We start from the raw sequence: 25,243 nt of genomic DNA on the forward strand, positions 1-25,243 counted from the left end.
CTTGTATGTTTAACTTCTTATTTCTTTTGTAACCAATTCTGATTTCTATGCCTTACCATTTGTAATTGCTTAAAAATCTCTCTCTAGCTAATAAGTTTATTTTGTTTTACCTAAACCAGTGTATTTTGGTTGAAGTGTTTTGGGAATCTCTACTCAGGTCAACATGACTGGTGCAATAGTGTGCTGGACAGAACAAGAAGCACATTTCTGGGGGACAAGGGGACTGGGGATATGCAGATATTGCCCTGTATGTAATTCATGGATGGCTGGGCATAGCATTCATGTACTCAGCTTGGAGTGATTTTACATGCCGGTGGCTGTATGAGAGCAGAGCCTGGAGAGGTCACTGTTCACCAGAAAAGCAGTGTAAAAGGCATCACAAACTGGAGAGCTAAGGGGACACAGAAGTCCAGATTGGCCACTGTGACATTCCCCAGGGTGCAATCCCGGTCTGCAATCAAGCACAGGTAATGAGAACAGCCACTGGAAGGAGTGAAATGACAAAGGGAAGGCTAGGGGCAGGAAAAATGGAGGCTAACCACTCCTTTCCCGTACCCTGCATATGGGGGAGAAGAGTGCAAACAAAAATTGGAGAGGTTAATGAAATAAAGCAAAGAGGGCATGGGGTACAATAGGCAGTGTTGTGTGGGCACCAGCTTCTCTGGGGGCACTGAGCAAAAGGCAGCTGTCTGAAGAGATGCAGTGAACAGAAAATTAAACAAACTGGTGGGGAGGAATCACAAGCACTGGGAGAGTGCAGATACACAGGGCAAGCAAGGCTGGGTAGGACAGGGAACACACAGCAAAAACGGGGTTAGGGCTGAGTAGGAGTACCACCAAACAATGCAGGGGAAGCGGCTGGACAGGGCAGGTAACAGAGCATGAAGGGAGGGCCCTGGATGGGACTGGGAAACAGATAACAAATCGCACTCTTGGGAGAAGAGTTCTGCACCGCCGTACACGGACACAATTTACGTGCCACGCCGATTTTTCTCCACATACTATAGATCAGGGGTTGGCAACCTTTCAGAAGTGGTGTGCCGAGTCTTCATTTATTCACTCTAATTTAAGGTTTTGCGTGCCAGTAATACATTTTAACGTTTTTTAGAAGGTCTCTCTCTACAAGTCTATTATATAACTAAACTAGTGTTGTATTGTAAAATAAACACGGTTTTCAAAATGTTTAAGAAGCTTCATTTAAAATTAAATTAAAATGTTGATCTCATGCCACCGACCCACTCAGCCCGCTGCTGGTCTGGGGTTCTGTTCACCTAGGCCGACAGTGGGCTGACTGGGGCCTGCAACCAGGACCCCAGCTGGGAAGGGTCTGGCAGCCAGAACCCCAGACTGGCAGTGGGCCGTGTGGGGCTGGTGGCTGGGACCCCAGACTGGCAGTGGGCTGAGCGGCTCAGCTCACTGCCGCTCAGGGGTTCCATCCTCGGCTCCTACCAGCCGGGATCCCGGCTGCCAGACCCGCTCAGCCCAGTGCTGGTCTGGGGTCCCGGCCCTGCCCGCATACAGTGGGTACCTACCTTCTCCCTGGTTCTAGCCCATTCTCTTCCTCTCTCTGCACTGATCTGAAAGTTGGAGTGGACCGAGCACAGGGCTGGGCCAGGAGCTAAAATGACGGAGGGGGCTCAGGGTTGGGGCAGGAGGTTTGGGTGTGGCGGCACTTACCTGGGCAGCTCCCACGTGGTGTGAGGGGTGCAGATGGGAATGTGAATGAGGGTGCAGGGGCTCCCAGTTGGTGCTCAGGGTGGGGGTGGGGATGTGCAGGGTGCATGGGATGTGGGGGTGCAAGAGTCAGGGCAGAGGGCTGGGGGCATGTGAGGAGGGTGCAAGTGTCAGGGTAGGGGGGCTGGGTATGTGTGGGGGTGCCAGTCAGGGCTGGGGTCATGACGGGGGTCAAGGAGTCAAACAAACAGAGGGCTGGGTGGTACAGGGCTCAGGGCAGAGAGGTGGGGGGGGGGAGGATCAGGGCTCAGGGCAGAGAGGTGGGTGACTGCACCCCCAAGAGCCCCCAACCCCCCTGGCTCCTTGTCCTGACTATCCCCTCCTGGGACCCCACCTCCTATCTAAGCCTGGCTGCCCCCCCAGGCCCCTAGCCCCTACCTGTCCCCTGACTGCCCCAACATTATCCACACCCCTACACCCAGACAGACCCCCTGGACTCCCATGCCTATCTAATCGCTCCCTGCCCTAACAGGATTCTCAGAACTCTGGACCCATCCAACCCGATCCCTGCCTGCCCCAACCCCTCTCCACACCCCTGCCTCCTGGAAGTCCCCCCAGAACTCCTGACTCATCCAACCCCCCCAGCTCCTTGACCCCTGACCACCCCCTCCAGAGACCCCCCCCCAACCCTAACTGCTCCCCCAGGACCCTCTTTACTCCCTGTCCCCTGACTGCCCCGACCCCTATCCACCCCCCAAACAGACCCCAGGACTCATATGCCCCATCCAACCCCCCCTGCTCCCTGACTGCCCCCTCCAGAGACCTCCACACCTAACCACCCCCCAGTATGCCCCCCCCATCCTGCTCCCTGTCCCTTGACTGCCCCACCCAGCCCCGGAGCCGGCCCCCTTACCATGAGGCTCCTCGCTCATCCGGAGCTCTGCCGCCGCCACCCGCCCCACCCCCAGGCACAGCCCTGCTCCGCCCCGCCCCTCAGAGTGCTGTGCGCGTGGCGGCAGGGCTCCGGGTGAGTGGAGAGCGTCTTTCCCTCCCCACAGAGCCAAACGCTGCCCCGTGGGAGCGCGCAGCCCCAGCCCCCCAGAGCTCTGCGTGGGCGGCAGCAGGGCTCTGGGGGAAGGTGGGGGAGGGGCCGGCGGCTTGCTGCGCTCAGCCAGCGCTCCGGTGCAGGACCGCGGACCACACGGCTTGCCGCGTCGGCAGGATTTTTAATGACACGCGGAATCCCAGCAGGCAGCCGCATGCCATTAAAAATTGGCTCTCGTGCCATCTTTGGCATGCGTGCCATAGGTTGCCGACCCCTGCTATAGATTCTGCTGGAGAGGTGCTGCAGTTACACTTTTTGCCCACTAAGGGCTGCTGCGGTGCCAGAAGAGAGGGCAGCTGGCCAGCAGAGAGGCTGTGTTCCTCACAGCAGAGCCAGGTGAGGAGGCATGGGAAGGACAGACTAGGGTGTGGACTCAGGAGCTTGGGGGAGGAGGCAGCATTGAGCCAGGGGCTGAATGGGAGTAGGGGTGCAGACCTACACAGAGACAGGGGAGATGTGCCTGACTCAATGGGAGAGTCCAGGGGTCAGCTAGGGTCTGCACGAGGGAGGTTCCCCAACTCCCTAACAATCCCCCCAACCCCAGCTCCTTCCCAGCAATTATGTCCCTCTCCCTCAGCTTCTCTGTTACCCCTGATTCCCCTCAAGCCTTTGCACTCCTTCTGAGGGGTGGAGGAAATACATTTATGCATTGTAGCTTAGTAAGGAATCAGTCAAAAAAGCCATTTCCTGAATCTTATTTTGTTGTCTGTATTGTTACAGACACGCATTTTGAAGTAAGTTACCAAAATAATTGAAACTGGTGTGATATACTGTGTTATTTTGATAAATAAAATAAGCAGAATTTTAAAATACTGTGTGCAGATTTTTTTGGCACAGAATTCCCCCAGGAGTAAAATTCCCCCAGGTGGGGAGGAGGGAGCCAACTTGACAAGCAGAGGAAGGTGGAGGAGGCCTACCAGTCCTCCGCAGGGAAAGTCCAAGATGCATGTGCACCCACATGTGCTTGTGACAGACTCTCTGCTGCAGTAATCCCAGGGGAGGCTGCTGGAGGCAGGCAGGGAAGCAAGCAGATGGTAGTCAGCAGGAGCAGCAGCGGGGGAGTGTTCCATGATGCTCCCCTCTCCCTAGCTGCAACAAAAAAACCTCAGCAACAGCCTCCTTCAGCAGCAATGGCAAGCTCTGCCCAGAGTCACAGGATGCAATGGGAATGGGCCAGGGAACCGTAGGAAGGGAAAAGATGGCATCATGGCTAAGGAGGATGAAGGCGAACTAGATTCTATCCCTGCTTCTGCAACAGAGTCCGTATGTGATGCTGGGCAATTCATCCTAACCAAACTTTTCGTAACTGGGCACTAATTGTGTTCCTCATTTTTTGGGACCAAACTTGAAACACCTGAGGTTGAATTTGAAAAGTGGTGAGAGTGTTCATAGTTGCAAATGAAATCAATGGGAGCTGTGCGCTGAATATAAACAAAAAACAAGCTACCACAACAGTGATAAGTACTGGGGTGAGGAGAGGGGGAGAAGAGAGGAAAAACAAAACACAAAAAAACAGAGTCTATGTTTCTCAGATTGGGCACTCACCATTAGTTTGACAATTCTGGCCTTACTTTCTGTGCCTGTGTTATCATCCCCACTTTACACCACCATCCAATCTCATGTGTTGTGAAGATAAATACATTAATACTTGTGAAATACTCAGATATTATGGTGACAGCACCACACTAATACCCAAATGTAATTAATAAATTTGCATGTACAGTTTGGATGGTATGCACTGAATGCGGCAGGGGTTCTGTGGCGAGGGGGCTGAGCTAATGCTGTCTTAACCTTAATTCTACCATTTTGTAAGTTTTTAGTTAATGACTTTGTAATCTGAAGGTTCTTTTAATAGAATTTTTTAAATCTGAAAAAAAAAAACACCCATCCAGCTACCTTCTCTCTTGCCAAGACAGAGAATTCCTTGCTCCACATGGGATATAAAACCATCGGGGCTCCAAGGATTCTCCCACACTCTGCTGCTGTTGTCCTAGGGGAGATGTAAATCCTGGCAAGTGTCAGGTGCAAGAGGACAGAAAGTTCATCTATCAGTTGCGGCGCTTACATGTCACAACTTTTCCCCACTGCCTCCCCACTACCAGAAAGTTTCCTCACTGCAGTGAAAAGCTCCAGCCACAGGGAGAGCATGAAGCCTTTCCCTACTGCTGTCGCTCTGGGAAAATATTTCATTGACATGCACAGACACACACCAGTGTGGACACATCCTGATTTTCTCTGTGGCATGAAGCTACACGTACTACACAATCACTAGTGGTGGCACATAGTGTGTAGATATAGTTTAAGATCCTCCAGGATATTTGGGTACTTTTATATTTCACTGAATCTTGCTCCTTTTGTATTGAAGAGTTTTCTTTCCATCTACCTTTGAAGTATTATAATCTGTAGTGAGGCTTACTACTATGTAATGTATACCAACTTTATTGTTAACCATGAAAACTACAGTTTTCTGATGGTCTTAAAGACATGATTTGTACCACCAAATCAGAAATCTATTTATTCTCAAACCTAGCCTTGACTGAAAATAATCCCATCTCCAATTACTAGGGGGAGACAGGATATTGAGGATCCAGCAACTACTCAAAAACATTCTTCCAGAGTAACTCACCAGCACAATAAAGAACTAAATATTAATGAAGGTCTGATTTTTATCTTCCTTATCTATTATAGACCAATATAATTCCATTGATCACTTCTGATTTACATTGGTGCAAGGCAGATAAGACTATCTTATGTCTTTTATACAGTTTAGTTATAGAACCTGTGAATTTTGCAAGCAAATTACAAAAATATATTTGGGAGTGACATATGTTCTGGTAATCTATGGAACAGGAACCAAGGAGCTTGGCAAGATACAATTATTTCTTGGGACTTTTTAAAAGTGGTAAGTCAGTTTTCTATAAAGACCAGATCCAGTAAAGATGTCAAGCATGCACAAATCCCACTTACTTCAATGGGTGCTGTGAACACAGACTCCCTCACAGCGTTTGGTCTTAAATTACCAGTAAAGTGTAAGATTTGATCTGTGATGTTAAGATCCTGAGGTATTAACTCTCTCAAATTAATTCTCTCAAGGACAGATGTACTTGTTTACTTCCTTTAAAATTTTAATAAAATTTTAAGTTATGTTCCAATTGTTCACTTATTTACCTGAATATAAGTGTCAGTTAACCTCTCCACAAATGTTTTTACTCAAAAAGTTTTCTATGAAGTCTTCAGGTTTTTCTTCCAATCAAATAAACTTCACTATGGCTTGACAACTGATTAATCAGTCTCTCACACTGGGTTTTTCATGCTGCTAGTATCATTAACCAAGTAACTTTTCTTTAGCAAAATGGCTGTCACCAACATTTATTACTGGGACCCCAACAGCACTCTCAGACTAACACACTGAAACCTGTCACTGTACAGACAGTGATCAGACATAAGACTTACAAATTTAAGGCATTTGTGTTGAAACTAGCATGTTCTTGGAGGCTTACTGAAAACACTCCAAGACAGACATTAAACATTAATAGGCTCAGGCCTGGTCTACATGCGGAGTTAGATCAACACAAGGTGGCTTACTTGTCTCTCCTGTGTACCTAATTATGTCAGTGTCCACACTTGAATGCTGCTTTCACCAAAGTGAGTCCCCAGCCACACAGACATAACTCCACCTCCACAAGAGGTGTAGCCCTTACGTCAATGTAGTTAGGGTGAGACAGCGTCCATGCAGACACATACTATATCGCCTATTGGCTGTCAGCCCAGAGTAAGCCTGATAGCTGGAGCCCCATCCCCAACCCTGCAGCTGACAATCCCAGCTGTTGGGCATGGCCTCACATCTGGGGCCTGTGCCTGGCTGACAGCTTGGGCTGTCAGTGGCAGCAGGGGCCAGCTGCCAGGCTCCAGCTGTCAGTGCCCCACTTCAGACAGTAGACTTGCTCTGGGTGAGGACACACACCACTGACAGAAACAGCAAGCGTAGATGTCAACTACTGCTTTAATTATTGTGGTGGCTGTATGTCAACTTAATTTTTTAGTTTAGACAAGCTCTCAGAAATACAAGTTTTAGATTGGTGTATTTCCCTAGGTAAAATCAAATTGATACATATAGCCTCTGGAGGCTAACACAGACCGGTATATACTTGCTATTCCACTATCACATTTGTTTTTAAAAAAGAAAAAAAGTGAAACTGCAATTTTAAAGCCACAAAAGAGCAACCAGACTTACAGTAAGCAATAAATAAACCAGCCTGTGGATTCATTCTGATGCAAGGAAGATACTACAATATGAAAGAGGTCTTTTCTTAAAATTTTCAAAAAAAACAAAAAAAACAAAAAAAACCAAACCCAAAAACAAACAGTTACCACTGCATCATTTATCTTTTCAGGGGACACTAGGAGCAGAGCACATCTCATCTCATCTCAGTCTTTTTAATCAGACTAAAGTTAATAGCCCCCTTTTGCTGCTTCTTCTAAAAATCACTCCAAATAGAACCAAAATCTGAAGAGTCTAGAATGGACCAAATTGTGTGCCCCTAATTTCAGAACAAATTATTCTTAATGTTTCCAGAATGGACTGAAGTTCTAGTACTTTCTGCTTTTGGCAACTGCATACATCATGCACACAAAACCAAAAATCTAAACTAGCTGAAATACACCGATGATTTACTGGTAAAATGTAGAACCTCCAAGGAATTATACACTTACTTAATTCAGAGGATTATTTAATCTTAAAAAGCCAGGCTTAAAACATTGATAATTTGCATAATATCCATACTCCTGCATAATCATAGAATATTGATATTTTGATAACTATTTCATTTACCTATCCCTTGTTGGAAAGTCAGTAAAGCTCCGTGTTCATGTGAAGGTTAAGCTAACTATTGACTCAAAGTAAAATATGAAAGTTCCCTCCTATACAAATGTACACACTTTCAAAAACATATTACCAATTCTTGGATCCAAAAAGCATCTCAAAAAACAGTTCTCTAAAGAGAAAACAATTTTCACACAGCATTCGAGGAGGATATCTATGTGCGTATTTTAAAAGGCAACTGAACTGCAACAAAATGTAGTCTTAAGCACTTACTTGTAACGTAGTGTCAAAAACAACAAGCTTAGAACTTGTTGGAACTATGTCATAACACTTGTTAGACTTCATGAATCGCATGTAGATGTCACTTTCTGATTCTTCAGATGCTGTAAGAAGAAGGACAACTTTTAAAAGATCTGTTTTTTGAAATGCAGAAGAAAAGCATACTATCAAATCATTTAGGCACCATTTTAAAAGATGAACAGTCCCAAAGCAAACATCTTTGGAACACAAACATAATGAGATGGTTCAAGCATCAGATCAGAGTTCTGCAGCTCGGACCCAACTTTCTTCTGATTACACACTGAAATTACAGTTTGAGACTGACATGTCACATTTATTTAACTGAACAGAATTCCTTGAATAAGACAATAAATTTCTCCAATATCCAGTCTATTCAACATTTTCTCTTTGTTTGGGATATTAATTTTGCTTTATACCCATGTTTTCTGGATACAGCTATTTCTCTGACAGGGAACTGGAGGACTAGTAGGCAAGTTTGGCAAATTATAGGCAGGGCCGATAGCACCACCTATTAAGGTTGCTCAACACTTCCCATAAGACCCTATTTTCAAATCACTTAGAGCTCTGACAAACGCCATTTTGGCAGGAGTTTTATGGGTTAGATATCTGCCTCAAGCTTTTAAGATTACAGCCAAAGAGCTCAGCCATTTCTGAGATCAAGGCAAGGGCAAACCAATGTATTCCCGCTACTATCCCCATGTTAAATTCTGGTGACTTCTCCTCTGAATTGCTCTAGTATTCCTATGATTTGAAGAAGGACTTGAAATTTGGCAGAGACGGACTGTGTCAGAAATGTGCCTTTTGCCATCCCCATGAAAATCTGACCAAATTTGTCCATATCATAAGTTTCTGAAAGCAATCACAGTTATGCATCGTCAGTAGAGACTTGTTAGTTTGCAGCTAAAGTCTCTAAAGATTCAGTCCTCACTGAGCATGCTCAAGCCTTACAGCTCCTAGGGCTGCCCAGACTGTGAATGCACCATAACCCCAGAGCAACTGAGCATATTCCACCCAGCCCAAGGCTACAAGGGCAAAGTTGGATTTTCCCCATAACGGCTGTTTCAGGGCAATGTGGGCTGAGCACTGGAACTGAGAGCATGAAGCCTGTCTCTCCTGTATATTCAATGGCACTCACCATCGCTGCCCTCCAACCCTGCTGGCACCCAAGCAGTGTGGAGGAAACCATCTGATCTGAATGCAGATGGGACGAATGCCAGACCAGGGGAAGGGGGAAGGAGTAGATTGAGACAAGGAATCTAGTGAGACAGACTGGCAGGAAGGATAGGAGAGAGACTGGGGACGTGAAGAGAAACACAAATTGGACAAGGAGCTGGGAAGGGTAGGAGATGAGGAAAAGCGAAAACAGAGTCTGGCTAGGCAAAGAGACTAGGACAAGGGAACTGATAGTAGCCCGGGAGCAGCTGGGGAAGAGGACTGTGATCCAGCCTGGGTGCATGTGCACCCAACACATTGGACGAGAAACCAAAAAGGGGGAATTTAGAATTGGCTGGGCAAGGAGACTGGGCACAAAGAACTGAGGGAGGATGGATGGGAACTAGAGTGGGACTCTTAGAGTGGAGACTGGCAGAAGAAAGAGAGGAAGCCCTTACTCCACATTATTTGTGGATATAAAACATGGTGCTCATGTTCATCAGTCATGATCTGTACCAACTATCCTATTAGGTGGCAGAAGGATTTTCAGATCTTCCGTACAGCTGAGTTCTAGGAAATCAATGTGCGTTCTCTTCTTCCTTGGCAGGATGAGTCCTGTACCTTTAATCTGTCCATATGTACACTCCACCCTAACAAGGATGGATCCATGACATAGGCTATGATGGCAAAGGCACCCAGAAAGGGACTCCCTCTACAGGCATTTATTGGGTTTTTCCACCATTTCAATGATAATAGGATCAAGGGTGGGATGAGGAGAGATGTCCAGGTGATGTTTGTTGGCTGTCAAAGCCAGCTTTAACCAAAATCTATCAGCATCCAACGTGAAGTCTAGCATATGGCATTATGATGTGCAAAAGGCCACATGACCGCAGAGGGTGAGACATAATCTTATATAGGTATGTCTTCTCTGGTTGAAAAGTTATGGCAAACAGTTCAAATAACTTGTCTTGAGGTAGGTAGGCCCTGGATGTGGAATTGTCTAGGATGGCCCTGATGAATTTGATTATCTGAACCAGGATTAAAGTTGATTTCTGTTTGTTGACGTAGGCTTAACTTCTGGAAGCAAGTGAACATGTGTTCAGAGATCTGTTGAGATTTGCCCTGTATGAGCCAATCTCCCAAGTTAGGAAATATGGTGATGCTGCACCTTTTCAGATGAGCTGCCACTACTGATAGTACCTTGGTACTGGACTGGTAGCCTTCTTCATACTGTGGCGATTCTCAAGGGCAGTATTTGATACTGGTAGTGATCCTGGCCTACTGTAGGTACTTCCTATGGTGTGGAATGATGAATGTAGAAGTATGCATCCTGAAGGCTGAGATACACAAACCAGTCTCTGTACTCCAGAGTTGAGATTATCGATGTAAGGATGTCCATCCTGAATTTCAGCTTGCAAATTAGCGTGTTGAGGTTCCACAGGTCCAGGATAGGGAAATAGCCGCTGTAAACCATTTCCCCCATATTGTGAAGTGATCTCTTCTATTATGTCAGGACATCCTAAAGCTTCTCTCTAGAAGTAATGGATCCTCTTGAGATGTGTCCCTGAAAAGGGATGGGGAAGGGGCTTTAGGTGTTGTAGCCCATAGAGCTGGCTTTACCATTTTAATTTTGCTTAGCAGTGATGCAAGGAACCTACTGGTCTGTATCTTGTAAGGCATCATCTTAAGCAGTTAGCACAAGGCTTTGCTGCCTATGAAGTTTGGCATAGATAAATGGCCCAACAGTCCCCCTAAGTTTTGGGGACTCAGGAATAGTGTGCTTAAGGGAGGAGTAACTGCAGGAACACTGAACTGACACTAGGGTTGGATATTTTAGAATAGAAAGACTGGAAGATGCTTAATCACAAACTTACCTTGGTGACGAATTTATGTATATAGTTGTGATGGGTTGGATCACAGAACCCAGCTTGGGAACTGCCAACTCATGTGCCAAGACTATTTCTGCCCCTGCTTTCCTGCCCTGGCAGCTTAGGACTGCAGTGCCCTGCCTGGGTTGAGCCAGCTCGCTAGCCTGCTACAAACCCAGACCCAGGTCTGAACCCCGTCCCCAACAGCAGTAGGCTTGACTGAAAGCAACTTACAGAAATGTTCTTATCTTTAACACTCAGATGCCCAACTGCCAGTGGGGTCTAAACCCAAATAAATCCATTTTACTCTGTATAAAGCTTATACAGAGTAAACTCATAAATTGCTCTCCCTCTATAACACTGATAGAGAGATATGCAAAGTTGTTTGCTGCCCTAGTATTAATACATACTCTGGGTTAATTAATAAGTAAAAAAGTGATTATTAAATACAGAAAGCAGGATTTAAGTGATTCTAAGTAGTAACAGACAGAACAAAGTGAATTACCAATAAAACAAAGCATGCAAATCTAAGTCTAATACAGTAATACAACTGATATAGATAAAAACTGTGACTTCTGCAGCAGCCGGTGCGTCTGGCCTGGGGGAGCTCAGGCAGCCCCTGCGTCAGTCACACTGGCTGCTGCTGGGACAGTTGTGGGCCAGTCTGCCCCCGTCTCCCACCAGCTGCAGCAGTTTGGATGTGGCAGGGGGCTGGGGCTGGGGCAGGGGATGGAGTGAGGTGGGCTCTGGGCAGCGCTTACCTGGGGCTCCACGGAGGCGGTGACATCCTCTTTGCTCAGCTCCTAGGCAGGGGCACGGCCAGGTAGCTCTGCATGCTGCTTTCAGGCACTGCTCTCACGGTTCCCAGCCAATGGGACCTATGAAGCCAGCGCTGTGGGCAGAGGCAGCACGAAGAGCTGCCTGGCCATGCCTCCACCTAGATGCTGAGCAAGGGGGATGTCACCACTTCCAGGGAAGCGCGGAGCCAGGTAGGGAGATTGCTGGCCCCACCAATGTCGTTCTCCCCCTCTCGCCCCCCGAGCAACCACCGCCGCCCTCAAAGATTTAGTCAGTGGTATATTAGACTATTTTGAAAGGAAAGCTCTAGAGCAGGGGTTCTCAAACTGTGGTTTGGGACCCCAAAGTGGGTTATGATCATGTTTTAATAGGGTTGCCAAGGCTGACTTGGATTTGCTGGGGCCCAGGGTTGAAGCTAAAGCCTGAGCCCCAGGGCCAAAGCTGAAAGCCTTGGGTTTCAGCCCTTGGCAGCAGGGCTAGGGTTACAAGCCCTCTGGCTGGGGCTGAAGCCCTTGGGCTTGACTCCCCTTCCCCCCCTGCACCAGGGGTGGTGGGGCTTGGGCTTTGGTCCCCCTACATGGGGCGGCAGATCCTGAATGGGCTCAGGCTTCAGTCCACCCTCCTCGGGGGGTGTAGTAATATTTGTAAGAAATGCAGGGTCATGGTGCAATGAAGTTTGAGAATCCCTGGTCTAGAATTTCTAGAGTAGAATAACTCTTTCAACTGTCCCATCAAAATTGATGCGTCTGAGACTGGAAGGGTTGGTTGGTGTGGGATGGAGCAATACGCTGTCACAGTCTTCCTGTGGAAAAAGTGACATTTCCTAGGGGGTTTGGATGTTCTTTGATGCTAGAAGGGAGGCAGATATGATCCCGGAGAGGAATAGGCCAGTTTGAAATTCCACTTAGAACTGCCACATACTCTCCAAGGGAACTCTGAAAGACTCGTGAGCCTCTCTATGTACGGAGGGCCTCATTAGAGCTGAATAGTTCAGCTACTTTGAAGGGAAAGTCCTCCACTATCATTTAGACTTCTAAGGAATTCTCATCTCGAAAGCCAGGATGCCTGCCACATAATGACCACTGATGACATGAATCTGGAAGCCGTTCTGCCACATCCTGTGTCACTTACAGGCTTGTCCTGGCCGCTAGCTGGCCCTTTTTGTCTATTGACACAAATGCCTTGCAAATCTCCATTTGCAGGCCATCTGAAAAGGTAAGCAGTTTCATGTATGCAGAAGTCAAATGGTCAGTATGGCCAAGTAATAGGCCACATGGAACTAACTAGCTGAGGAGTAGGCTTTCAAGCCAAATAAATCTCATCTCTTTGGTTCTCTCTTTTGGTGAGGACCTAAGTTGTTTTTCCTTTTTGTTCACCACTGTGACTACCAGAGATGATGGGACAGCGTGTGTGTGTGTGTACAGGAATTCTACACTCTTGGGAAGCATCTTATATTTTCTATCTTGCAAAAGGCAAAAGAATTGGGGCAGCTGTCTACCACAAGGGTTTGGCTGGGTCCATGATAGCCCTTTCTGACAGTGAGGTTATCTTTCCCATTGAAGAGGACTTGAGAATGTCCATTTACTTACCATTCTGCTCCTGAACTTCCTCACGAGTTATTTGGAGGGTGAGGGCCTCAGTAACCTTTATTAGTAAATCTTAGAAACCTTTGTAATCACCAAGGCCCCATTTGGGGATGAGAAGAACAGGGTCACTGGGATGGGGGGGGTCACCTTCTGGTGCATATTCTTCCCTCTGTTCCTATTTCACCTGCGGTTGCAGTGGAACCAAGAGGGGTTGTTGTGTGGTCTGAGGGACCACTACCATGGATGACAGTCTTCTGGTGGTGGTGTTGGTTCCATTGGCTACGGCTGATGTGAGGAGACCAACATCCGCAATAGGGCCATATGGGCCCTGGTGGATACAAGCCCAGTGGCCCTGATTAGGAGAACAAAGGCTCATGATTTTGCATGTCTCAGTATCTCTTCTCCCACAAAGAGAGTGTCTTGACTCTGTACTACGTTGAGGGTTGTGGTGATATTTTGGGAAAGTAGAGATGCTGCTGGTATGGATTGTCCTCGTCCTTCAAATCTGAAGATGCCAAGGAGAAGATATAACATGGATCCATGGGCAGTATTGTGGCTCTCAGTATGTTTGGGACTGACTGTGCCACACCAATGGATAGAATCAGTACCAACTGTAAGGCTTAAATTGACATCAAGGGAGACTGCAGTTCCTGATATATCTGGTGAACTATTGATGCCAAGTACTTTTACGATGCTGACAGCCTAGGTGGTTTTTGTAGATTCAAAGGCCAGACGGGACTATTGTGTTCATTTAATCTAGTGGTCCCCAAACTTTTTACCTTGCCCCCCCTTACTCCATTCATGAGGGAGGGGATAGGGTAAAGGGCTCCTAGGCTGGCAGCAGAGCTGGGTGACGCTCCCTCCCTGCCGGGATAGCCTTGGCCCCAGCTGCACCTCCTCGAATGTTCCTTTGCATCCCTCTAGGGTCTAGCACAGGCCATAGCTCTTCCCCAAAATAATTCCTAGAGCATATATTTTACAAAAACTTCCAATCTTGATTTAAACATTGACAGTGATAACGAATCCCCCATGACCACTGAACAAACAATCATTGAACAGTTTATCACTGTAAAAATATATGCCTTACTTCCAGTCTGAATTCGTCTACCAAAGGTGTAGATGGTGGTCTGGAACCTGGTTCTCTTGAGGTGCTATTGCAATCTCCACTACAGTAAAGGAGAGGCACTTGGCTGTAGCCCTGGTTGTCCTGGCTCCAGCCCTGTGGATGTTGAGGTACATACTACCCGGGTTGGTGATGAGTTCCTTTCCAAAAGCACATCTATTGGTACTAGGCATTTTAGTGCTGTCCAGTTGGAATCAGTATGAGATGGAGCTTCAGAGGGAACCATTCAGGGCCACAAAGTCTCAGAAGACGTTTGGTGCTGCAGGAAGGTTTTCCTGTTAGAGGAGCCTTGATAGTGGTCTGTCTCCCAGGCTCCAGGAGCCATGTGGCCTATCCAAGGAGGACACAAACCTTGCAATTGTTGTTTGGGTAGCTGGCGCCGGGACTCTTGTAGGCAGAGAGCTTGCAGTTGTACTTTTGGGCTTCAAGGGCCTCTGCAGGGATAGGAGTGGTGTCTCATGAACCTGGTCTGGAGGCAGGTTCAATGGATTTAGTCATTGCGAAGACCTGAAGAAAAGTCTCCTTATCTTTCCTGACCTGAGAACTGAAGGACTCGCAACAAACATGCAATTTGTAAATATGCAATTCTCCCAGACACACACTGTCCATTTGAGGCTGGGTTAGCTCTCCTGCATGAGGGGTAGCATTAGAATTCGGGAAAACCAGATAATGCCATGCTGTCGGCAATTAACTGCCTGCTGTATGTCTAGTTCTTTAGCAATCTAATCCAGGGATAGCTATAAAACAATAACTATAATTAGTAAAGAAAGGCTGGCAGTCTCTCAATCACTGAGGGCTCTGCCTCTAAGCCATAAGGTGTCAGAGGAAATGAGTCGCGGCCAACATACTTTGCCTTTATAGGCCTTTGCCTTGAAACATAAGGACTGGGAGGACATGTGTGCTGTATAAATGCTGCTGACCAAAAGGTCTCCAATCTCAAGCTCTTGAGTTGTGCATATCAACAGAGTAATTTACATATGCACAAGTACTTGGAGGAGTTGTTAATTTTGTCTTCAGAGTAGGGTTTGAATAGTGTACAGAGATCCACAAAGTGTGGGGTGCACATTCCTAGGGCGGCATGGAGGAACATCCGAGGGGGTGCGGTGAGGCCAAGTCAGCCCCCGTGGGGAGCAGGGAGAGAGCACCACCAGCCCCTCCCTGCTCTGCTCTGGTCACACCCCCAGCTACATCCCAGGCTCCCGGTCCCATGCCTGGCCCCGTCCACAGCCTTGGTTTGGCTCCACTCCTGGCCTGGGGCCGAGGCTGGGTGCGAGGCTGGGAGCAGAGCTGCACCTGGCTCTGGGTCTGGCTGCTCCGAGCTCTGGCTCCAGAGTGAGGGTGGGGGCGTGGACAGGTAAGGGGGGAACATGGCCCTCAAAAGTTTGGGGACCCCGATGTACAGTAAACAAAGAATGAAGATGGATTATACTGAATAGCTGCTCAAAATACAAGCATTCTCTCTCCTGTGCACTGAATGAGGCAGGGGTCCTGTGGAAAAAATTAGTCTGTGATCATGTAATTAATGACTATATCAAAGCATAATTCTTGCTTTTCCCCAACCTTTTAGAGCTTTGAGATTAAGATGCAGAGTGAGTGTGTTTGTAAAAACCAAACCAAAAAAACCGCACACACAGTAACTACCAAAAACCTGTATAAACACCTACAGTTCTCTCAAAGATGTGCAATACGTCTGAGTATTTTTATAGCAAAACTATCTCAAAAGTAGCTCAGCTCAATGAAAGGTAAAACTGTATTACAGTACTTTCAACAGCAAGTTTCCATACCAGTGTACCCTAATGGCATAAAAGTTCACCAAAACTTAATATAACAAAACAGTGAAACTGCTATAAAAAAAACTGTGACCTCAATTCCAGTTACACAGAAATGCACATGAAATCCTGAAGTAAAGTTTAATTTTATTGAGGAACAATATTGACAGACTATCCTCATGTGAAGAGGGATCCACCTTAATCAGCTGGTAAACAACTGTGCAAGATACAAATATTTAAGGTTACGCAGATCTTAACATTTGCAAATGAAATGAAAATTCTGGTATTTTAGTTTGCAGTCTTAAAAGATATAAAAACCTCTGCACACCTCTAAATCATCATTATTTAAAGCACTTGCACTAGTAATCCCCAAATAGATATTTAACTAATTATAGTGCAACCCACTGAATTCTTTGTACAGATACTGTATAAATACTTTTTATAGCTTGTGCAGGAGTGCCTATAACAGACCACTGTGGACTGACTTTTTGCTGTTTGTACGGTGCCTAGCACAATGGGGCTCCTGGCCTATGAGCGGGGCTTCCAGGTACCATCGCAGTACAAGTAACTATCTCTTTGCAGCTAAAGGAAGGTCTACACTACAAGGCTAAGTCGACCTAAGTTACGCAACTCCACGTATGTGAATAACGTAGCTGGAGTTGATATACCTTAGGCTGACTTGTTGCAGTGTTTACACTGCACTGGGTCGATGGGAGAAACTCTCCCATTGACTTACTTTATGCTTCTCATTCTGGTGGAGTACCAGTGTCAATGGGAGAATGATTGGCGGTTGATTTAGCGGGTCTTCACTAGACTTGCTAAAAATCAACCCCTGGTTTTCTAGTAAATGGAGACAAGCTGTAAGCAATACTATGCTTTTTTATATTTAGACTGAATTCCAGTGTATCAGTTCAACTTCAGGTTGTGGTTCCAGAAAATGCTGAAAGCAGGAAGTTCTACTGCATGAGGAACTTCCACCTGTTTGATTAAAGCGTGCAAGAGTTAGTTTAGTCACAAAGAGATCATTCAGTAGCTATAGGTACACAACTGTTGTAGTCAGCATCTGTGAGCTTCAAGAGCAGCTTGTTAATGCTGCCAACTAATAAAAAGCCCACTTTCCATAAACGTTTCAATGATGTAAAGAATCCTCCTGGTGGGCCTTACACAAATATTTGTATAACTGACATTAACTAAATCAATTATAACAATTTGACTTTAGATTTGAAGCCAGTTTTTCCCCTCTCCTTACTGCTGAAAGCCTAAAATGCATCTACTCAGAAGTCTAGCTAGTAATTAATGGGGAATGAGGGCAGGAGTCAAGTTAAAACACTCATTATTCCTACTCCACCAGTCTGGGAAAGCGGACAATCAAAAGCAAAGGAAAACTAAAGGCTGCCCATGCTACCCTTTGTGAAAAAGCCACTCAAAAGGAAAAACAAGACATTTAAGAATAGGAAAATGATTGTAGAGCTATTAAAAACTAGCAAGGGGATTTCAGTGTCAGTTTATTATCTGAAATTACTTTTGACTCTTGAAAAGTAGTCACTTTTTAAAGTTGCGTGCTCAATTTAAGGGGGCACTTATTTTAGGCATAAAATGGGTAAATTAAGGGTAGCACGGGCAGCCTTTAGTTTTCCTTTGCTTTTAATTGTTCAAGTTATGTCTCAATAATTGTTTAGTATAGTTTTTAAATTTTATATTAATATTGAGGCACACTGAAGATATTTGTCACCACAGTCTTATGGCCGCCCAAGTCCCTCAATTACTAGTTTTCATAAAAGTATTAAAATATATTTCATACTGTAGTTGTGTGCTAACACTTGGCATCAGTACTGGAGTGTGACAATCATTAATGCATTCACACTGTATGTGAGATAAGAGACTGATAATGGAGCTGATGCACAGCTTAAGAAATCTGCATTTCAGAGCTAATTAAAATAACCATACAATATCCTGTCTAGGCACAAACAAAAAACAAAAACAACACAGTAATTTGCTCTGATTAAGTTACAAGCCTTTTTCAAACTGAAGAGTAGAGTAACGGGAAGGAGATATGGTATTTTAAATCTAGAAATTTAGTTTCTGGCCTGGGATATAAGTTAGGAAGAAGTAGTTTTACCCACTCATTAGTCAAGCAGAAAATGCCTATAGACAGCTCAGTGGATTGGTAATGAGTACATCATTGATCTTAAGGATTTTCTACAGTGCCCATCACCATGTTACATAATCAGCTCTAAATCACCAGTTCAAATCCTGCATTTTTGGGAAAAACTGCACTACTGTAGTTTTGTGAATAGAGGTTGAACCTCAATTGCCAAGGTTATCAATCTAATGTTTTCTTCAAACAGATTTCACATCCACCTATTAAAGAATTCATAAACAACCAGTACATCTACATTTTTCCCTACCAGAAAGCCTCATGACTTTCTCCAAGTCTAATTACTCCATACAATGAAAATCTAGGTTTAAAAAGGTGCCTCTCAGAGAAATGCTACTCAAGGCTGACAGATGAAGGTATTGAAATACAAGACTTCCAAAGATGGTGTTAAGCTTTCATATATTAATATTAGAAGCTACCATTCTGGTGGACTGGGCTCAATGAAGATTTAAGATCAATGAATGGTTGCTGAAGTGCAAACTAGCCTCAAACCCTTGTTTACATGAGACAGTTGCACTGTTTTAACTTAAGGTGTTATTTAGAACTGATTTATTTAAACTACTGGAAATCTTTGTATCGACAGGAACTTATTTGGGTTTAGATTAGACCAGGGGTCGGCAACCTTTCAGAAGTGGTGTGCCAAGTCTTCATTTATTCACTCTAATTTAAGGTTTTGTGTGCCAGTAATACATTGAACATTTTTAGGTCTCTTTCTGTAAGTCTATAATATATAAATAAACTATTGTTGTATATAAAGTAAATAAGATTTTTTAAATATTTAAGATTCTTCATTTAAAATTAAATTAAAATGCAGAGCCCCTCCCCTGGACTGGTGGCCAGGGCGCCCAGGCAGTTAGAGTGCCACTGAAAATCAGCTCGTGTGCCGCCTTTGGCATGTGTGTCACAGGTTGCCTACCCCTGGATTGGACCGAGGTCCGCTAGAACAGTGGTTTTCAAACTGTGGGTCGCGACCCAGTACTGGGTTGCAGACTGTAAGGCACTGGGTCATGGGGACTCTGTTCAGCACCGCCAACTGGACCATTAAAAGTCCCATCGGCGATGCTGCCTGGTTAGTCCTACCTGTTCTGACACCATGCTGTGCCCTGGAAGCAGACAGCAGGTCAGGCTCCTAGACCAGGGGGAGGGGCACAGGGCTCTGCATGCTGCCTGAGCACTGGCTCCACACTCTTATTGGTTGCCTCCGCCTAGGAGCTGGACCTGCTGCTCGCTGCTTCTGGAGGGCAGCGCAGTACACAGTGCCAGGACAGGCGGGAAGTCTGCCTCTGCACCACTGACCGGGAGCTCCCAGAGGCAAGTCCACACCCCAACCTCCACCCTAAAACCCTCATCCGCAGCCCAAAGCCTGCAACCCCAGCCCAGAACCCTGACCCCCTCCCACACCTCATCCCCATGCTCCTGCCCAGAGCCCCCTCCCACATCCTGAACCTCTCATTCATGGTCCCACTCCATAGCCCTTGCCCCCGTAACCCAACCCAGCCCTGAGTCCCTCCCACACCCCAAACCCCTCATCCCCAACTCTGTTGGGTCACAGCCATTACCAGTTTTCTTCAACTGGGTAGCCAGAAAAGAAAAGCTTGAAAACCACTGCGCTAGGAGTCCATTTACACTAGCCCAAAATGAGCCACTCTAACTTTGTGACTTTTTAAAGTTATTTCATTAAACCAATGGAAATCCTGGTGTACACACTCTTATTTTGGTTTAACCAGTGCAGCTCTCTCATGTAGGCAAGTCTTCACTAAGACAAGAAGTGTCCTATCCTTAATGGAAAAAGGAAAGTCAGTCTTAAAATGAAAGGGTGTTTTGTTTTGCTCCCCCCATGCTTCTTTATGTACAAGAAGCTCCTGAAAGGTTTTTGTATTGTTTTAAAGAAATATTTTTAATCTTAATGATACAAGGAATGTCAGATTTGATCTTCCCTGGCAAACCTGGGGATTGTAGAGACGTTTATGTTCTCTGACACCTTAACTGAAGGGACAATGTTGAGTTATTAACAAAGATATGCTTTGTTCCCAAGTGCTGATTTGGCACAGAGAATTGAACAAAACAAAAGTTTAAGCCAGCATTTAAAGATTTTCTTATCTCATCTGTTCAACTGCCAGTCTCAAGATACCTTAATTTCACTAGTTCTCTCCACTTACCACATAGTCTTCCAGAATAGAAGAGTCATTGCTTTCTGATGTTAAGGGGGACGAATGGGAGGTTTTCAGGCCTTTGTACATCATATAGATTAACTGGCACTGACCTATTTCTCCCCTCACTTTGTGGATTACCTTTAACACACACAAAGTTCTGTCTAGACATGGAGTTTCAAAAAGGCCATTAGATAGTATTAAGTAGAAACAAAGACAGTTCTGTCTAAATATTTACCTTGTTATTACTTGTAACATTTAATCTTAATCCTCCAGTTGAATTAGCATACATATTTCTACATTTCTCCCCTTTGTGCATGACAGCATTTTCTGTCTAGTCATCACTGTTTCTCCATACCATTTCCATTGCAGTTTGAGTCTTTCACACAGAAAAGATGGATATTTTAATGACAGTGAAGTATTGTGTAATTTGTATATTTTATAGGCATAACACATAATAGCATGACCTAGAGGCAGGGTAAAAATTGAAGCTACCTTTAAATAACTTTACAAACTCTAGTTAGCTTCAAGTGCCTGTTTAAACATAGCAAGGGAGGAGAACCTATAGTAGGTTAGTGAGATATGACCACTAAATCTTTTATTCTGGGCATTTTTTTGTGATGTCTGACTCCAGGATTTCATTAACTTATTCTCTGTGTGTGACTGAAGAAAACCAGTTAAATCCCTCAGAATATCTCCCTAGGCATTGCTAGTCTACTTTTACCTTAAAGTCATATTATTCCAGCAGCAGGAAGGGGGGAGGGAGGAAGAGGGAAAAGACAAATAAAAGTAAAGAAAAAGTTCAATTAAAAAAAAATCTAATGTTGCAAATGTACTTGGCAACTCAATTCTCTTCTTGCCTTCTTTCTTTCTCCAGCCGTGCAAAAACTTAGCAACAGCATAGGCTGATCAGATGCAAAACTGAAAAGCATAGGTCAAAGGAATGATGGTAATACTAAAATTCTGCTGTTCTGATGAGTGTTTCAACAATGTCAGGGGTAATGAGTCATAGTACACAGAAATCAAGGTAACAGGGACCTCATTTAAAAGTGCAAGTAAGGAAAGTTATTTTGTCTTTAAACAGATTTATTTATAGTTGTAAACAAAATAAAGTTGCCCTTGACCAGATTTAGAGGCGACGTTTAAAAGGTAGCACAAATTACCTGTTAATCCTGGGGGAATTCTCCCCCACTGCATACACCCAGAATTCATGTTCCCCTACAGATTTTTTTCCCCTGAAGAAAATACATTATGCCAGAGATATGCTGCAGTTACACCTTTTGCCCATCAGGGCCACTGTGGCACCAGAACAGTGGGCTGCCACTCCCATTAGGGAGCAGCCAACCACAGAGAGGGGAACAGGAGAAGAGGCTGCATTCCTCACAGCACCCTGCCCATGGGGCCAGGTGAGGAGGCATGGGAAATGGGGAGTGAACAGCATGGGGCACATGGAGCTGCTGGAGGATGTGTGTGTCACAGATTGAAATTCAGAAGGGCTAGTTGGGGGCAGACTGGAGTGAGGGCTGAATGGGTTTGAGGTGCAGGGACACATGGAGATGGGACAGATGTGCCTGACAAAGAGGCTAGGGGTCAGCCTCTAGGTTATCTCCCAGGGTCCTTCCCAGCAATTACTTCCCTCTCTCTTAGCTCCTCCATTACCCCGGACTCCCCCAAGCTTTTGCACTGCTTCCATGGGGTGCAGGAAATTTGTTTCTGTATTGTAGATTAAATGATTTACTCAAAGTTCTCTATTAATATGCCTAGTAAGGAATCTATTTGTCAAAAAACATTTTTTTTTCCTGAATCTTTGTTGTCTGTATTGTTACATTCATACTTACTGATAGGTATTTTGAAATAAGTTACCAAAATTACTGAAACTGGATGATTATATTGTCTTATTTTGACAAATAAAATGCAGAATTTTAGAATATTGTGTGCAGAGTTTTTAATGGTTTTGGCGCAGAATTCCTCCAGGAGTACACTGTGCAAAGAAGTCTAAGTCCATGTACCACAAATTGAAGGTGATGGGAACAATCCCCAAAGGAACATTTCTGCATTTAATTTCTACTGTATTATTCAACCTTAAATCCCAAAAATCACATGCTAAACTTTTAGAGAAGAGACCCACAGGTCTTGTAACATGAGTTACAGATACAGTTTCTCTCTTAGGGTAGAGAATGTTAAAAATGTTACCTGCAGTTCTTCCAGCACCCACCCTCTGAAAATTCAAGGTGGGTCTTTTTTTTGCCATAGGATCCTTCCACACTAAAGAGTCCTTTCTCAACAAATATCCTTAACAAAACACCCCACTCTCAAGCGTCAACCTCCACCATATCCTCCCAATCCAGGGGTTTAGTAGATAGATCCTCTCTCCAGAGGGCTCTGAAGCTCAATGAACCTGAGCTGGTTTGGACCAGTGGAGGGTGAGAAAAGGAGTTTGGTTTCAAAGCTGAGGGCCTCCTGCAGAGAACTGTCAGCCCCTGCAATTCTCCCCCCTTACCCAGCCAAAAAAGTCTTAAAATCAAGGGAAATCCCTCTTGAAGTGTCTATGCCGATCTCAACTGCAATAGTATGGCAGAGGGAGGAATCCCTCAAGTAGACAGATCCCACGCCATTAAAGCTTTAAAAGTGGAAAAAAAACCCAACATCTTAAACTCAACCAGTGACCATAGATGGATAGTGCAGATCACGCAGCACAGGCACTGTGAGCTCCTACTAGAAAACACTACTTACCAAAGAGGCAGGTGTTTTCTGTGCCACTTTAAGCTTTCTGACTGATTTAAAGTGAAGTCCCACACAGACTGCATTACAGTAATCCAGTCTTAATCCAGTGTAGACTAGTAACAAAAGCACAAATCACCTTAACTCATGATTTTCCAATTTTTTTTAAATGATTATGTTGGTTCAAAATGCAACAGAGCAATTTTAAAACTCAAGGGAGTTTGTGAAAGAAGTAAAGGTAGGGCCCAACAGCACTGCCTTTTAAGGTTGACCAACAATTCCCATTATAAAAGCACAGTTTTCAGCTGTTTATAACATTGCCAAACTAACCATTTGGGCTGAAGTTTTCCATATCGGATGCAAGGCTGTTTTTATTTTTTTTAAACTAATTTGCATATGCTCTGTAGAGATTTCACAAGACTGTTGTACTTAAGATTCCCTAAAGATTCCATCTGCAGTAGGCATGCTCCAGCTTGAGGCTAAGAAGGACTTTCCCTGCAAAGGAAGAGGGGACAGAGACAGATCTGATAAGATGGGGTGTAGAGGCAGAGAGAGTGGGACAAGGAGCTGAGGGAGGGAGAGAGGGCAGGCAAAAGGCAGGCCTTCTGTCTTATTCACAGCACAGGACAGAAGTTACTCAATGAGCAGCTCTTCAGGTTGAGCGTCACTGTTCAGAGTGTGGCCATGCCTTCTCTACTGCACACTATTCAAACACTTCTCTGAAGGCAAAATTATTAATTTCCTCATGGGCTTTTTTGTGGTGTTCATCACTATTGTATTAGAGTGCTTCATTAACATTAGTTAATATAGCTTCACAACACTTATGAGATGACGGGTTGATCTTATCCCCATTTTACAGATGAGACAATATTAAGTCAAAAATATCCACTAATTTTGAGTGCCCAACCTGACATACTTAGGATCTAATTTTTCAGAGAATATAACATTATATAGCACTTTGTATGCTCAAAGCACAGTTCCTACTGACTTCAGCTGCTGCGAGATCCCAGGACACCATAAAATGAGGAACATCCAATTAGTGACCATCTCTGAAAGGGTGACTTAAGGAACTTGCTTTGCATAACATAGCAGCTACCTTGCTATTGCCAAAGAGAATCCAGTTCCCTGGGGTAGCACATTCAACTACCTTAACTATGAGACTTTCCTTTCTCTTTCATAATCCCCTGCCTCACTGACTCCTTATCTACCAACTTCTGCAACAAATGAAGCAGGGGCCCTTCAGACAGATTCCATCACTATACAACCTGATGTATCCTCAGAGCAGGTCTATCCTGTGCACTGAATGAGTTAGGAGTCCTGTGGGGGGAAAAAAACAGTATGATCATGTAATTAAAGAGTATATCATAATGCATGCACACAAGAAGGCCAAATTAAGGTTGCACAGGCAACTGTAACTCTGTCTTTTCCAAACTTTTAAATGGTTGGCTGTATCTTAACATTCTTTTAATGTAGTTTTGTTCATAATTGTGTGGAATGCATCAATAACCTATAATATGCATTTTGTTGCCACCTTTCCCATAACAGTATTACAGCCTACCCCTCAATTGAAGTGGGTTAAAACAACAAAGGCCAAGTTAAAGTAATATGAGCTAAGACATGAAAACAGGGATGAGAGTTAGTGATGAAAGGTTAACAGACAGATTTAAGGAAGAACTTGTAGGAGAGGAGAGGTTGTTTGGCATCCTACTGGAGGGAGGCTATTCCATGCATAGGAAACACCATAAAAGAGATACAGTCACAGGCAGAAAATAGACAAGAGGGTATCATCAAAAAGGAAGAAGAAATTGGGAGACCACAGTGCAAGAGGTGGGTGTGTAGGAAAGGTAACAGGAGATACAGCTGGGCAACACTGTGCAGTTTTGGTGGGAAGATTAGGAATGCAGATTGTATAGTGCCAACTCTTTAGAGGCGCAATTAACCTCCTAGTATCAGAGGGGTGGCCATGTTAGTCTGGATCTGTAAAAGCAGCAAAGAGTCCTGTGGCGCCTTATAGACT

General features: G+C 44.8%; 1 protein-coding gene across 9 annotated transcripts in view; it reads right to left on the reverse strand.

Moving 5' to 3' along the window:
• The window catches only part of PRKAG2 (protein kinase AMP-activated non-catalytic subunit gamma 2), a 403,378-nt gene that overhangs the window by 65,793 nt on the left and 312,342 nt on the right, over positions 1–25,243 (reverse strand). For all 9 annotated transcript variants that reach the window (XR_003998731.1, XR_003998732.1, XM_030550041.1 and 6 more), the window contains one exon: positions 7,875–7,984. Coding sequence is in view for 7 of the 9 variants with exons in the window: in XM_030550041.1 (XP_030405901.1) it covers positions 7,875–7,984 (110 nt within the window). In the remaining 2 variants the exon portion in view is untranslated. The remainder of the gene's footprint in view (positions 1–7,874; positions 7,985–25,243) is intronic.

Source organism: Gopherus evgoodei, chromosome 2, assembly GCF_007399415.2.
Source record: "Gopherus evgoodei ecotype Sinaloan lineage chromosome 2, rGopEvg1_v1.p, whole genome shotgun sequence".
Taxonomy (NCBI): Eukaryota; Metazoa; Chordata; order Testudines; family Testudinidae; genus Gopherus; species Gopherus evgoodei.